Here is a 16,897-nt window from a genome sequence, read left to right as displayed (position 1 = left end):
AAATGTATTGTATTGTATTGTGTGTGTGTGTGTAAATATATATGTATATATATATATAGAGAGAGAGAGAGAGAGAGAGAGAGATTTTACACACATATTTATAAACTTTTATAAGGTATATAGATTAATTGCCATTTATATGTAATCAGTAAAATATGTATAAGTGTATTGTAAAATATTTGTATTTCACTATACAAATTAGTAACTACTACTAATAATAATAATAATTATTATTATTATATCATTATTATTAAATGATTATGTATTAGCATCTTTATTTTGTGTAAATGTATAACACAAACATATTATTATTATTATCTTTAGTGTTAAACATTTTTAATGTGAACACACACACACACACATATAGTTTATAGTACACACATATATAGTATGTACACTGAAAAAAGTGTTGCATGCAAAACTGTTGCAAACAATTTATTTGTGTTGAATTTAAACAAACAAATTAAGTTTAATAATGTTCAACTTAATTTGTTTGTTTAAATTCAGCGCAAATAAACTGTTTACAACAACCTAACGTAAAAAAAAATTGAGTAAATCCAAGGAATCATCTTTGAATGATTTTTTTCAGTGTAGGCACACAAATACATAAAGGTTAAAAATAAAACATTAAATGAATATGCAAAAAACTTGGCATATAGCACCTCCAACTGGGCATTTATTGAAATGACTGTCTTTTGACCGTTTTTAGGTCTGTCTTCTCAATGGGATAGAATTATACATACTTATACATATGCAGACGCGTGTATAGACGTATACTATTAACCTGTTGTGTAATATTAGAGAGAACATGGTACAGTATTCAATTATGCAATAGCTCATTCAGTTCAATTCACATTTATTTGTATAAGATGTATAAAAAGGTGTATAAAAAGTGCATTGTCTGTTCTTTGAAACAATAGGTTTAACAAAACTTGAATTGTATTTACAGGCGTGGGTGTCAGAAAAAGCTACTAAAATCTAATACAAATTGTAGTATTTGCAGATAAAACATATGCATTAACTTTTACAACTTGAATTAATAAAACAATTATTTTGTATCTGAAATCCTTGCTGAGGCAGGCACTGTCTATTCATAGGTGGGTCATGTGAAGTCTTCATAAAGGACTATTTCTGGAAAAAAAACAGAAATATGTTGTACTCAAACGATGGCACTGTCAATAATTAATCAATGATGCAATTAGATTTCATGCTTGCAGCCCGTTTTCTATCTTATATCAGTTTCATTTAGCATTTTTCATTTTTCAAAAAGAAACATAAATAAACACGGCCCCTAAGATGAGCGCGAATAAGAAGCTGAAAAACGGAAGCGTCGCGGTTTTTAAGGTGGACCGCATAGCGTCAATAAGAAGCTGCGAATAAGAAGCTGGATTCAGCCTCGTTTATACAGTATCAGTTTGTTTTATCTGCAGCACCACTGACTGTAAAATTCTTCCACAAAGAACATGTTTTTTTTTTTTTTTTGACTGGTGGAGGACCAAGAAATGGCTCAGAAGCAGTCTCACTCTTTTTCTATTCGGGTGCCCAAATGTATTTGAGGAGTTTCAAGTTAATAAAAATTGACGGGAAGCTATGCTAAGGTTAACTAGCCTATAGCATATATCTTGCTGTCTGCAAAAGACAGTAATGTAGACGTACCATATAACTCCCATAAGTGCATACTATTCGACACAACAGCACAAGCATCGTTTTAACCTTTATAAACGAACGTTAATGTTACTCTGTCAACAGTCTATTGTCTAAATTACCGCGCTAACAGAGATAACGTTGCGTAAACAGAGCACCCGGTTGCAAACTTCCCGATCCCGATCAAACTCCGCTACAAGTTTATAAACTGCATCTGGAACCCAATTAAGGTACAAAAATCTATTTAACAAAAATAGTGATGCAGATACGAATTTTTTTCGCTCAGCCGAGCCTTCTCTGTCTGTATCTGTGGAGAAGATTGTGCCAGACACCTCCGCCCCGCCCTCCGACTGAGCGTCTCTCTCTCTCGCTCGCGCTCTCTCTCTCTCTCTCTCTCTCTCTCTCTCTCTCTCTCTCTCTCTCTCTCTCTCACTCACTCACTCACGCGGGCATGCACTGTGGTCTCATGAGGAAACGCTGCTTTTTGATATAGTGTTTTTCTTGCTCCCGAATACAAATAATTTTTCAAGTATTTGTTCGAAATAAGTATTCGTAAAAACACGCTATTCGTGCCTTTCCGAATACCGTATTCGGGTTCGGCTCCACCCTTAATGTATATGTATATGTGTATATATATGTATGATGCATGTGTATATATATATTGTTGTTTTTTTACAGTAAACTATAATATTTCTTCAAGTCACAGTGAGTGTTAATGCCTCAGTGTTTTCACAATTCTACTAAACACCATCATCCATGCAGTTTTGGAAAGCCATGGAGGTTGAGTAAATAAGGACTGAATATTCATTTTTGGCTAAAAAAACACAAACTCATGAGATAGTCACAGAAAAAGCCCACCGCGGACAGAAACAGCTGTGTTCAGATGAGTAATGCAGTGAACGTTTCTGTTTGTGATGACGTGAAGGAAAAGCACAGGTGCAGAAGAAAAAGTACAGAAACTCAAGGTGACTCTGAGAGATTAGGGCAAACTCGCACTCAGGAGGAAATTTATAGGCGTTTCCTGTTTTGGTCAGCAAAACAAGCCTATTTAGTCATTTCATTTCCTTCTGCTGTTTAGGGAGGAGACAGACTTCTGCATATCGAGCGGTTGTTTGCGTCTATGGGTAAACAGTGTGTTCTTGTGGGGAATAAAAGTGAGATTTTATTTGACCTTTGTGTTTGACAATTAAAAAAGAACAGTATTAAAGAGCACATATTATATGCAGAAATCTCTTTTGTAAAGGGTTTACACACAGTTGTGTGGAAACAGTCTGTGAATATAACCAGCTTCTAATGGTAACCATTTATTAATTTTATTTTTTATAATCACACTTGAAATAAACAACAAACACCTTCAGCAACACGTTGATTGACATTTTCCTTTTGTGCGTGCCATCAGATGGGGAAAGCATTAGAATAAGACGTTAGTCTTGTTTTTAATCTGCCACTATGCTGACACACAGGCATTTGTAGCTCCGCCCTCTTTTGAAAAGAACACAATCTCATTTGAATTTAAAGTGACAGTCACCAAAATGGCACAATTAGGATCAAAGCCTAAAAGGGTCAGTTTTAAAGCGTTATAAAACATCATTTCTATGGTATTTTGAGCACATACACACTCTGGGGACATCAGAGACTTATTTTTCATCTTTTAAAAAGGGGCATAATTATGGAAGCCCTTTCCCGCCACTGAATAAAAAAAAATACTATGTAAAAATAAATAAATAAAGTCAGAATTCTGACTATAACTCGCAATTCTGACTTTATAACTCGATATTCTGACTTTAAACCTGGCAATTCTCACTTTAAACATTGCAATTCTCACTTTAAACCTGGCAATTCTCACTTTAAACCTCGCAATTCTGACATTATAACTCGCAATTCTGACTTTAAACCTCGCAATTCTGACTTTAAACCCTGCAATTCTGACTTTATAACTCGCAATTCTGACTTTAAACCTCGCAATTCTGACTTTAAACCTCGCAATTCTGATTTCATAAGTCGCAATTCTCACTTTAAACATCGCAATTCTCACTTTAAACATCGCAATTCTCACTTTAAACCCCGCAATTCTGACTTTATAACTCAGAAATGTGACTTAATAACTCAGAATTCTGACGTAATAAATCGCAATTCTGACTTTATAACTTGCAATTCTGACTTTATAACTCAAAATTCTGACTTAATAACTTAGATTTCTGACTTAACTCGCAATTTTGACTTCATGATTTTTTTTTTATAATTTTTTTTTTAATAATTTTTTTTCATTCAGTGGCAGGAATGGACTTCCATACATCATAGATGCCCTTTAAGACTAGTCGACAATTAATGAAGCAAAAACACCATTACGATTGAGTAAATTACAGTATTTACACTGTAAAAATATACCTGTTATTAAAATGGCTCAGTTCACCCCAAAATAAAAATGTCCTTACTATTTACACATGGTTCCCAACCTTCATTGGTTTGAACATGACAGAAGAAATTTTGAAGAAGGCTGAAAACCTGTAGCCACTGACTTCCATTGTATGTGATATATTGTGCAGGCCTAGTCAACATCATTCTCATCATTCTCTGCGCTTCAGTGATTTTTCTTCCAGCATATTTATGCTAAAGTCTCTCTTATCTTGTGTTTCTTGTGCTGGGTTTTCTGTGCTCTTTGTTTGGCAGTGCCACCTCACAGGAAGTGCAGCAGCGTTCCTCCTGGCACAGCAAGACTGAGGCGTTTTTGTGCCCTGTTTGGCTCAGTTTAACGATAACATAGGATGATTGACGTCTCTGTGCTGCTTTTATTATTCAGCCTGAGTGTATGTGTATGTGTGGTGTTTACAGACCTCTTGACAAAGGCCTCTTTGTCTGGATGTTACTGTCTCATTTAGCAGGTGACTGGCAGCTTGTGGCTTAATCCATACATTGTGTTTGTGTGTCATTCTGAATTAGGGCTGCACAATATATCATGAATTGTTATTGCAATGATGGCAAATGCAACATATAGTTGAAGTCAAAATTATTACCTCTTCTGTGAACTTTTCTTTCTCTTTCAAATATTTCCTAAATGATGTTTAACAGAGCAAGCACATTTTTACAGTATGTCTGATAATATTTTTTCTTCTGGAGAAAGCCTTGTTTGTTTTATTTCGGCTAGAATAAGAGCAGTTTTTTATTATTTTAAAATCTTTTTAAGGTCAATATTATTAGCCCCCTTCAACAATTTTCGAGTCTACAGAACAAACCATCGTTATACAGTAACCTGCCTAATTACCCTAACCTGCCTAGTTACCCTAAGAACCCTAGTTAAGCATTTAAATGTCACTTTAAGCTGTATAGAAGTGTCTTGAAAAATATCCAGTCAAATATTATTAACTGTCATCATAACAAAGATAAAATAAATCAGTTATTAGAGTTATTAAAACTATTGTTGTTTAGAAATGTGTTGGAAAAAATCTCTCCGTTAAACAGAAATTAAGGAAATAAATATACAGGTCCAATAATTCTGACTTCAGCTGTATCTGTTGCAGATGTGTGATAAATGACATTTATTTTATGCATTGATTGTTTATCTAAATTTGACCAATCAGATTGGGCCGTACTATCTTTATCCTCAGCTTTACAGTAGTTGCTGTTCTGCTATTGGCCGGAGCCGACCAAAGGTAAACCTTCATTCATTAACTCATTCATTTTCCTTCGGCTGAGTGTCTGACCCATCAGAGTTCACCACAGCAAAATGAACCACCAACTATTCCAGCATATATTTTACGCATTGGATGCTCTTCCAGCCGTAACCCAGTGTTGGGAAACATACATTCACACACACACTCAGGCCTGGATTGGCTAATCGGGAGGACCGGAAGAATCCCCGGTCTGTTTTTTTGGCCATGAGGGTCGGTGTCTCTAGCTGCTTGCACTCTCAGCAGTCGCACTTTTTTCATTTGTTTATTTATTTGACCATATCCTCACACTTTTTATTCATTATTTTGCTGCAGCTCGGCTCTTTTTATTTATTTACTCGCAACCCCTTGAGCAAAATCCAGCCTGCAGGTTAACGATGATGTAACTATCATTCGACCCCAAACAGCGGCACCTTAGTGAATATAAGACTTCGAATAGTTAATATTAATGAATATTACACCTGCTCAATGAAAATCAGATGATTCTCTACAATAATAAATCTGACATAACTTGATCAGAAATCTAAAAAGGGGAGAAAAAGATTAAGCCATCTATAGAAAGTAATACATATAACAGTGCAATGCTTATTTTTGATTCCAAACGCAGCAGCATAACAGCGCCATTGTGGTCCAGTGGTCAGCATGTTGCATTACGGCGTCGCCGACCGGAGTGCAAACCTCACCTGGGAATTTTTATTTATTTATTTATTTATTTAAATTTTTTTAAATTTTTAGTGTTAAGACATATAATACTGTTTGGCTTACTTATGTAGGTGTACATATTCAGCCTGATCTCACGAGAAAACGTAAGTATTTTACGTTTTGGGAGTTTAGTGGCTAATTCGTACGAATTCGTACGAGTTCAGTCGTAAGAAATTGTACGATTTTAAAAAGGAGACGTGGCACCTAACCCCACCCCTCAACCCAACCGTCATTGGGGGATGAGCAAATCGTACGAAAATGTACGAATTAGATCGTACGAATTTGTACGAATTAGCCACTAAATGAAAAAGTTACGAATTGCCGTGAGATTGTGTTGACATATTTTATTTTTTGTGTGATCACCGTTACAAAGGACTGCGTATCTATAAAAAATATTGCACAGAATATATATTCAGATTTTGCAGGAAAGTTGGATATTTAGTCACCTTAAATTTTCTCATATTTATGATCAACATTTGAAGTTCTAAAGCAGCTGTTTCCTTGAAAAAGACGTGATCGTGTCATTAGAAACTGAATTGAAATGACGTTATTTTAATATAGTCAGTCGTGAACTGAGGTGGGCCGGTCTAAGGCTTGAAACTCCAGGGCTGAAAAGGAGTCTAACTCCGGCCCTGCACACACTCATACACTACGGCTAATTTAGTTGATCCAATTCACCTATAGTGCATGTGTTTGGACTGTGGGGGAAACCGCATGAAACCCATGCCAACACGGGGAGAATATGCAAACTCCACACAGAAATGCCAGGACTTGAACCAGTGACCTTCTTGCTGCAAAGCAACAGTACTAACCACTAAGCCATCATGCCACCAGTTTAACGTCAATAAGAAGAAATATGCCAGCAGTTTTAGAAATCCTCCAGAGAGTCTGAAGTCTGAAGAGCAGAACACAGAGTCCTCATAACACTAAATGCTCGTCCGCCGTCTCCATCCTTGCTTTCCTATAAACTGTCTGTTCTACTTTCATTACTCTCTCTCTCTCTCTCTCTCTCTCTCTCTCTCTCTCTCTCTCTCTCTCTCTCTCTCTCTCAGTCCTCCATTGGTTTGGATATTTGTATTATTTAAGTGTGCTGTCTGCTCGGCTCTGAGGGGAGTAAATGGACAGTTTGGCTCCACTGATAAACCCAGAACGAGATTCAGCCGGCTCTGGAAGATTCCATAAGACTCCTGCTCCTTTCTGCTCAACAAAAAAAGTGATTATCAAACTGCTGTTGTCATGAACTCTGGGAAAAGCAGCTGTGCATAAATGAGAAAGGCTTGAGAAACCACAAGCTCAGGCAGAAATATTGCTGACAATTGTATTTTAACACGGCAAAGTGAACGAGTCAATAACAACACTGCCGGTTAGAAAAATGAAGACATGTTATACCATTAGCGCCCATGGATGTGTTAGTTAATAAATGTAAATAATCAACTTCAAAAAACTGGACTGACGCAGTTTTAACGTACTAAAACTTCTATGTTAAGCTGCTTTGACACAAACTACGTTGTAAAAGCGCTATAGAAATAAAGATGAATTGAATAGATGAATTACCGTTTGTAAACATTCTGGATTTGAGCGCAGCGAGGTTTCAGAAAAAAATCGTGAGCACTAGCATTTACATCGACGGAATGACATCGATGTGGTGCTGAGTTTGTTAATGTATTAGAGATAAGTTATATTGATTACACACATATATATATATATATATATATATATATATATATATATATATATATATATATATATATATATATATTATTTACATAATGCTTTCAGCGTATTATAACAGCTTGTCACCCAGTGATAAGCACAGTGATTCGGCAAAATTAATGTTAAAGTGAGCGGCGTTCATCTGACAGGTCTATTTGCTATAGCACTCTCCCAATGGATATCAGATAAGACAGAATGCCCAAGCATCCAGCCCCAAATATCTCATTGAAGCACCAAATGTTTTTACAAGAGAGAAGTTAAAGGCCTACAAGTCTTTGGATGCCCACAGATTTGTTCTGGTTGGTCATGTGCAAGGAATAATGTTACATGATTACCAGATTTAACACTATGTAGTGCTAAAAACCGAGGTTCTGCTGAGCCTAAGACAAGGAAAGAAGACCTGGGAACAAGGTCTGGGTAATCATCAACAAGCGTGTATGGAGTGTGTAAGGATGTTTTCCACAGATGGGTTGCAGCTGGAAGGGCATCCGCTGTGTAAAACATGTGCTGGATAATTTGGCGGTTCATTTACTCGCGGGGAGGAGTTTCCTCATCTCAGCTCATGGATATAGAGGCACACACGGTCAATTCGGGGAGATATAAATTATTTAAACGCAAAACCGAGAAAAACGCAATTCACAAGTGCATATTGAACCGTGGAGGTCGTACCGTACGGTTCAATATTATATTGAGAACCGTGGCATCCCCAGTGGTCACTGTGAGGTGTAGGGTTAGGGGTGGATATTAAAAAGCATTGCATGCAGCTCAGATTGCAACTGCACCGAGTCTGCATCCAGACACCTCTCACCTGTAGTGCTGAAATATAATAAGTTAAACTAGCAGTGGACTGGTTATAGAGACCAAAACAAAGACTTTAACCAAAACAAAAACTGACTTTAGCTTTGTTTTTCAGAATCACCAGTATGTTTCCTTAGCATGTTTCTTAAATATCTGCAAACATATGGTTTAGAACAGTGTTTCTCAACTGGTGGGTCGTGGCCCAAAAGTGGGTCGCAGGAACATTTTCAGAGGGTCGCAGAGTGTGTGGTCAATAAAACAACAAAAGTTTAGATTTTAGCTTATATTTTGCTTATACTGGACTTTTATTTTGAAATGCGCACGCGGCAACCGTACCGTTTGACATGTGAAATTTAATTTCGTTATAGCAAGAAATATGTCGAAGCGCAAGTACAACCCTGAATATGTAAAGTGTGGATTTACATATACTGATGACAAAAAGGGCTTAAAACCTCAGTGTGTCATATGTAGTGAGGTGCTCTCACAAGAGAGCAAAAAACCTGAATTGAAACGACATTTAGAAACCAAACATCCCAGTTGCAAGGACAAATCTGTGGCCTATTTTCAAAGACGACTCTAAAAGATGAGGGCATCACAAAAGTGCATAAATTTGGTTAAAATAACAGCAATAAAATGTTGTTTATTTGTAAGTCTTGGTGATTTTCTTATGTTTTATATGTCACTACTTGTGTGTTAACAGATAAATACAAATTAATTATAATTCCTGAAATTATATTAGAGTTCCTAAAAATTTGGGTCACGGCTTGATGACCATGTAAAAATGTGGGTCCCATGGCCAAACCAGTTGAGAACCCCTGGTTTAGAAGAGTCAAAAACTTACATACAGCACCTTTAAGGTTTAAATTTTGATCGTGAAACAGTCGGTGTTGGGCTAAGAATAATAAATGTGATCTCTTGGCTTCATGTTCTGCAAATAGCTTATTTCTGCTTTGATATATCACCTAACCCATTTCAGGTCAAAATGGCAAGTTATTGCATATATTTAGTCTTTAAAACGAGTTTTGAGTGAAAGTGTGGTATTAAAAGCGGTGTCGCTCAATGTTAATTAGGCTGGCTTGTGTAGCAAGCCAGACTACTGTTATCCTATTTTTCTTCTGAGACTAAAAAACAAAACGCATCTCCTCCTAGAGCTTTAGAGCTATGACCACCAAACTTGCACCAGACCTCCAAACTGGTCTGACTCGGGTTGCTATATCTTTTCCAACAGATCCGACTTTTGGTTTTTGGGGAAACGTCCCGGGACCGTCGGAAAAATCCCATTAACTTAACATTGGACCAAACTTTTTGACCTCATAACTCTGCATCAGACTGTCACACAGACATCTAACTGGGCTCATTTAACTCAGACTACCTAACTGCCAATAACTGGTGAGCTTTTAACTTTCTAGCCACGCCCTAGCAACCACTTTTGGGACCCTAGAAACTGTCCCATAGACTAATAATAAACTGTTACCAACATGCTTTCACAAGCCAGCCTCAAAGTTTGTCTTGACGAACTTTAATAATCTAGTTATAACCTGTCAAACACTAAAAACCCACACAGAAGACATTTGAAAGGTATCAGAAAGCATGCTTGCCATCTCTTAGCTTAACAAACTGACTGAAGTGTGATGTTCAATCGTAGTTAACTGAGGTTACCTCACAAACCACTTCCTCTTCGTTTAAGAAAGCAGAACCTTTTTAAAGAAACAGCATACAAGAAGCAGAGAAGTATTACACCAGTGGTTCCCAACCTTTTTTAGCCTGAGTCCCTCGTTTTCCCCAGAAAATATTGTAAGGCCCTCCTTCACATTTAATGAAGCTCATATAAGTTTGCAGTAATGATGACAAAGGGGTGAAGCAGTGGCGCAGTAGGTAGTGCTGTCGCCTCACAGCAAGAAGGTCACTGGTTCGAACTTCGGCTCAGTTGGTGTTTCTGTGTGGAGTTTGCATGTTCTCCCTGCATTCGCGTGGGTTTCCTCCGGGTGCTCCGGTTTCCCCCACAGTCCAAAGACATGCGGTACAGGTGAATTGGGTAGGCTAAATTTTCCGTACAGAAATACGGCAAAATAATCTTGCGTCAAAAGAAAAAACAAGCTTAATTTGCTTACTCCATTGGCAGATTATTTTGCTTGTTTTAAGAAAAAACTCACTTAATATTGGCTTATTATTTCTCAAAACAAGACAATATGATTAGCTTGTCTAGAAAATGCTTTTTGATATGAGAAATTTTAGATATTTAAACACAAGACTAAAAAAATCTAAGCAAGAAAAGCCTTTTTTGTAGTGCACAAAGCTTGCTGAGGCCCTCTTGTGGGCTGCGACCCCCCTGTTGGGAATCGCTGTATTACACAACAACAAAACTAATGACACTGATGACCTTTTGGATGAAAAAAAAACATCCTCGTGTAACTATTTAAATCGATGCACAATTTATTTAAAAGCATACAAATAATGCATATGCATGCTAAAAAGAGATTTTGCCATTCTGTGAAGACAATTGTTGGCTTCCACTTAATCGATTTGTGTTGGGACAACACAAAGGAATTAAGTTAATTTAGCCTTTACAAATTTAAGTGGATTGAACGTAAAACAATACAAAAAATCCTCAAGAATTGTGTTGCTTCAGCTCATTTTATTTTAATTATCAGTTTGACGGTGACAATGTGTTGTCAAAGTAAAAATGAAAGTGAAAATTAAATAATTTCATTTCGTTTTCAGTTTTGGCAGATATTTTGTAAACAGTGTTTAAAATGAAATTGTTAATCTGATTTTTATTTTAATTTCCAGTGTTTATTTGACAACACAAAGGAATTAAGTTAATTTAGCCTTTACAAATTTAAGTGGGTTGAACGTAAAACAATCTAAAAAATCCTCAAGAATTGTGTTGCTTCAGCTCATTTTAATTAAGTAGTTTGAACAAAACAAAAATTTTAAAATTGTGTTTGCATTTTATTTTTTATAGTTTGGCTTTTTATTTTAGTATTGGCAGCCTTGACGCAGAAATGCAATGAAAATGAAATGTTAAATTGGCAACTTCATTTTAATTATCAGTTTGACGGTGACAATGTGTTGTCAAAGTAAAAATGAAAATGAAAATTAAATAATTTCATTTCGTTTTTAATTTTGGCAGATATTTTGTAAACAGTGTTTTAAAATGAAATTGTTAATCTGATTTTCATTTTAATTTCCAGCGTTTATTTGCTTATTTAAAATTAGCAGGATTTACCTTCCATACCCACAAAGCTTGCTAAGGCCCTCTAGTGGGCTGCGACCCCCCCTGTTGGAAAATGCTGTATTACACAACAACAAAACTAATGACACTGATGACCTTTTGGATAATAAAAAAAAAACATCCTCGTGTAACTTTTTAAATCGATGCACAATTGATTTAAAAGCATACAAATAAAGCAAACGCATGCTAAAAAGAGATTTTGCCATTCTGTGAAGACAATTTCTGGCTTCCACTTAAGGAATTAAGTTAACTTAGCTTTTACAAATTTAACGTGAACGTAAAACAATCCAAAAAATTCTCAAGAATTGTGTTTCTTTCAGCTCATTTTAATTAAGTAGTTTGAAGAAAAAGCAAGCGTCATTTTTTGAGTCAACTCGACTGACTTTCTCTTCCTGTCTGTTCTCTCTTTTTCTCTTTCTCTGTGTGTGTGTGTGTGTGCAGAGATGTGGTATTGGGTGTTCCTGTGGTGTCTGTTCTCGTCTCTGTTTGTTCACAGTGCCGTGGGTCTGCTGATGTGTGTGACTCTGCAGCGTCATAAAAGAGGACGCCTCATCACACTGGTGCTCATCAGCGTGGGCTTCCTGGCCTCTCTGGGCGGAGGAGTCATCACCAGTCAGTACTCACACACACTTCTGCTTTTACTCTCTGCTTTCACAAGTCTCTTAAACCCAATGTGAACTTTTTTGATGCAATAAAAACAAGCAATTACAATGAAAAAACAAACAGATAAATGTATAGTACAAACAATTCAGATGCGCATGAGGATTAATATTAATATTATATTGCACAAGTATTAATATTAAGCATTTAAATGTAATATTTAAGCAATGCATTCTAAATATAAATGCACAGAAATTTGCGCTGAGCAAAGATTAATTGCAATTAATTTAATCCTAAATAAAAGTTTCTTTTGATGTAATATGTGTGTATGTTATAGATATATCTGCACTAGGCGACACAAAGAAATAATGAAAATAAAAACCGAGATCTTCAGTGTACGCGACACTCGAACTAAACTAGTTAAACTACAAAACTCAAAACTACACAAGTGGCAAAACACTGAAACTAATCTAACAAAAATCCATTTAAACTAAAACAAACCTAACAAGATGGTCTGATGCTCAGTTTAGAATCACACAACAACCATCACATTATGTTCCTTAAAGCCAATGAAGTTCAACAAGCAAACTCGAATTACCACAGTAAACTGAGATAACATATCACTAAACAGACTAGGCATGTCAAAAACAAATTGTGTGGGGCACAAAAGGTACACCGAGGCAGAGCGCACACCACACACTGGTCTATCGGGGCTTTAAATGCTTGCGGCTCATCCGGCGATCGGTGGAACTGACATAATGATCATAATGATGATGGACAAATGCCAATAAGAAACCTAAGGGTTCAGTAAGAAGCAGAGAGGGTGAGAAAAATAAATACTTAAAGAAAAAATAAACTAACATCAAACATAACAGATGTAAACAAAAACAATTCTTCCAATGTTTTACATTTTTAATTTCTGTAACTTATGGGCGACGCAGTAGGTAGTGCTGTCGCCTCACAGCAATAAGGTCGCTGGTTCGAGCCTCAGCTCAGTTGGCGTTTCTGTGTGGAGTTTGCATGTTTTCTGTGTTGGCGTGGGTTTCCTCCGGGTGGAAGGGCATCCGCTGTGTAAAAACGTTCTGGGTAAGTTGGCGGTTCATTCCGCTGTGGCGACCCCAGATTAATAAAGGGACTAAGCCGACAAGAAAATGAATGAATGAATGATTTCTATAACTTCCGAGAATCCAACAAGGGCCACATATAGATAAATAATGTCATGATAGCTGTTTTAACCAATCCAAGCTCATTCTGAAAACGTAGTCCCGCAGACGTTTCTGGTGACAGCGGAATACGTACCGGGACGTATTGCTGCAACCCGTTTGTCCACTCAGCTCACCGTGTACGTCGGCAGGCTCGAGATGCAGAGAGGAGTTGACCACGGCGATCGGTTTCAGGTCAATCAGGTAAGACAAAAACAGAATCCCAAAAATTAAGTGAACGAGTTTCGTAACAGGGTGAGAACGTGGTGAAATCCGAAAACGCGGTAGAAAAAAAAATTAGGGCTTTTCTTTTTTTGGACGGCTTTTGTAAACTGTTGCTCGGGTTTAGGGAAGCGAGCGGACGGGCGGGTCAATCGATAAAATTGGTTGGGTTCAAGGAAGGAGGAGGGCAGGTCAGCCGATTGGCTGGTCGCGCAGTCAATCATCCGGTCAGTCGGACAGCGGCCTCTGGTGGGTTCACGCGAGAACAGCGCGGGCGCGAACTTCACGGCGCTTGAGGTGCGAAAAAGCGCACAACAGCGGCCTCTCGCGGATTTGCAAAAACAAAAACTGCAGCCGTACGTACCCGCCGGGACGTATTCCGCGGTCTCCAGAAACGTCCGTGGGACTACGTTTCCACAATGAGCCTGGGTTGGTTTTAACATTGAGTTATGATTGAATTGCCTCTTGCTACAGTTATGAAATAGTTTGATAACAGGAAATGTTCATGAGCAATAACATGAACACACTGAAGTGATCTATAAGTTTTTGTACCCAAATAGTTCAATTCAGCCTGGATATTTTATAGTCTCATGCCTTACAAATAATAATTTGTTCATGCAGTTGGGTTAAACCTGGTCGCTTTTATTGCTATTCAACTATTTCCTGGATAATTATAATCACAACTCAAAAACTGCAGATTTTGACATGACTAATTTATTTTGGCTCATTGCAATAACGATTCCGTACGGATATATTGTGCAGTCCAATCGAGTATTAGGCGATTTTGGATGCAGGTTTTTCTTTATCTTTTGGTGTTTTACCTGTGTTTTGTGTTGCGTCAGGTGCGGCGGTGGCAGTTGTGTACCGTGTAGCAGGGAAGGACATGGCTCCTCTTGAAGCGCTGGTGTATGGAGTAGGACAGACTGCTTTAACCGTCATCATCTCATTCTCAAGGATCCTGGCCACTCTCTGATTGGATGTAAAGCATCAATAACTGAGACACCAAACAGCTAGTCATCCAATAGAAGAGCCAGGTTTGAGGTGAGTCGAGTAAAACCGCAGAAATGTGTTTTGGGATGGACTACAAATTAACTTTGGGGAATGAAGAACTGAACATTTCAATAAGCAAAAACAGCAATGACTGAAACTCGATCAACGTGCCAATTGCCTCCGTGGAGGATTGAGATGAATCTTGGGGTATCATGTTCATCTTTTCTTAAAGACGTTTTGTTTTGCTTTTGCACATTCAGCTTTATGTAAAATGACTGGTGCTGGAGACGAGATGCCAACATCCTCAAATACCTTTTCTATATGTCTGTTTGTTCAATTATGGACCCTTTTCACATTTCCGAGTTTCTCGATTGTCGTAGTTGGGTAAACATATGATTCATTCACACTAGCAGCGACTTTGTTGCTGCCTGTCGCTCTTGGTGGCGACCTGCTGCAAACACAGGTCTGTGTAGGTCTACAGCACGGAGAATACAACCGGCCTCTGACCGAGCTGAATGGATCACATGAGCTTTACAGGTGCTCCTATTGGCTGTCGCTCAAGAAAGTTGCACCTTATTTTCATAAAGTTGAAGGATTCGCAATTTTGTTCACGTAGATGGAGGTTGCCGGAAGTCGCTTGCTCTCTGTTAATACGCTTGTCGCTTTGCCACTGCGAGTCGCTCATAGTGTGAATGAGGCTTTATTCTGTGTTCACACCAAAGTCATGCTATTCGCGCATAAATAGATGCGTGAACATTTTGTGTTTACTCTCTTAATTTGCACGTCAAATTCACTTCACAACAGATGCGGATTTGCTTGATAAGCCGAGCTTCTGTCAGCCCGCTGACTCCAGTTTCGTTGCTAAATGTCTAACATGGATTTTATTGAGGGAACAGCTGTGTTTATGTGCTTTAGGAATGCTGAAAAACAGCGTAGATTTGGTTGGAGCCGTGTCTGAGTCCACTAAATTCTTTCAGAGGTGCACCCAGCTCTGTAAGCTTATCAACTACTCCAAAAACAAATATGGTAGGTTCTTGGTAGAGTTCAATAGTTTTATCGAGGTAGGAACAAACGAAAGCTGCAATCTATCTCATGACCATATATCATATAGAGTCTGTATGGGCTTGTATTGTTTAATTCTTATGATTTTCATGGCTGATAATGACCATTCAATCAAGTGTTAACATTTCTTTAAACGGGTGATGGAACTGGAAATGGGGGGGGGGGGGGGGGGACTGGAACCCACACGAACATGGGGAGAACATACAAACTGGTCATAACAAGTGTCTTGTGAAAAGGGTCCATAGCAAACCGTTTCCTTATTCCTCGAATCTGAATGCCATGAAACATTGCTGATTCTTTGTTATTGATTCTCAATTTTACCATGTCCTGTTGTATTACTTCACTTTGCACTTTCTATGTTTTGAAAACTGTCTAAAAAGTGTGCGATCTGTCGAACGTTCTGCAGTATGGAACTTAATTCAAAGTGTAATCTGATCTCTTGTAATCCACAGTATTTAAACGTATCCATAATGGAAAAAATGCCTTATAGTAATAAAGAAACATTAATCTGATATTTAATCAAATCTTAAACTGCAAGTATTGAAAAAGCCAATAGGGCTTACAGCGTTTTATTCTGTGTAAAGATGTGTTGTAATCAGTCATCTGCAGTTATATCATGAATAGGCCTGTCACAGGGCTCGCAAAGTTTTTAAATTCCTGGTAGCCCTCAGGCAGGCACTCTTCAGTTTTTGGCCACCTGAAAATTTAAGTAGCCCAAATAGAAAATACGTTAATAAACAAAATAAAATATGAAATAAAAAAAAAAGATATAATGGCATTTGTTAGAGGCTATATATCTTTAAATAACCAAAATTGTATTATTTAAGCTTTTAGGCAGTATTTTAAAGTATAAAAACTGATGGATTTTTTAAAACTGTAATTCCCACTCCTGTCCAGCTGATGGCGATTGTTCTTGCTTTGTCTCCTCTTGTCACCGATGCGTAGTTGCAAAAACAGAAAAACCTGCCAACACTCCCTTTTTTCCCGGGAGTCTCCCGTATTTCAGACCCATCTCACGTATCGTTCTATCTCCCGGAATCCCCCCCAACCCCAGCCTCCAG

At 37.7% G+C, this 16,897-nt stretch overlaps 1 protein-coding gene across 1 annotated transcript in view; it reads left to right on the top strand.

Moving 5' to 3' along the window:
* The window catches only part of tmem170b (transmembrane protein 170B), a 35,904-nt gene extending 19,228 nt beyond the window's left edge, over positions 1–16,676 (top strand). The window contains exons 2-3 of the mRNA XM_003200515.7: positions 12,202–12,372; positions 14,627–16,676. Of these exons, the coding sequence (XP_003200563.2) occupies positions 12,202–12,372; positions 14,627–14,757 (302 nt within the window). The 3' untranslated portion in view covers positions 14,758–16,676. The remainder of the gene's footprint in view (positions 1–12,201; positions 12,373–14,626) is intronic.
* The last annotated feature ends 221 nt before the right edge of the window (positions 16,677–16,897 follow it).

This window comes from Danio rerio, chromosome 19 (assembly GCF_049306965.1).
Source record: "Danio rerio strain Tuebingen ecotype United States chromosome 19, GRCz12tu, whole genome shotgun sequence".
NCBI lineage: Eukaryota > Metazoa > Chordata > Actinopteri > Cypriniformes > Danionidae > Danio > Danio rerio.
Note: the sequence above shows the minus strand (reverse complement) of the source record. Positions and strands in the feature narration are given on the sequence as shown.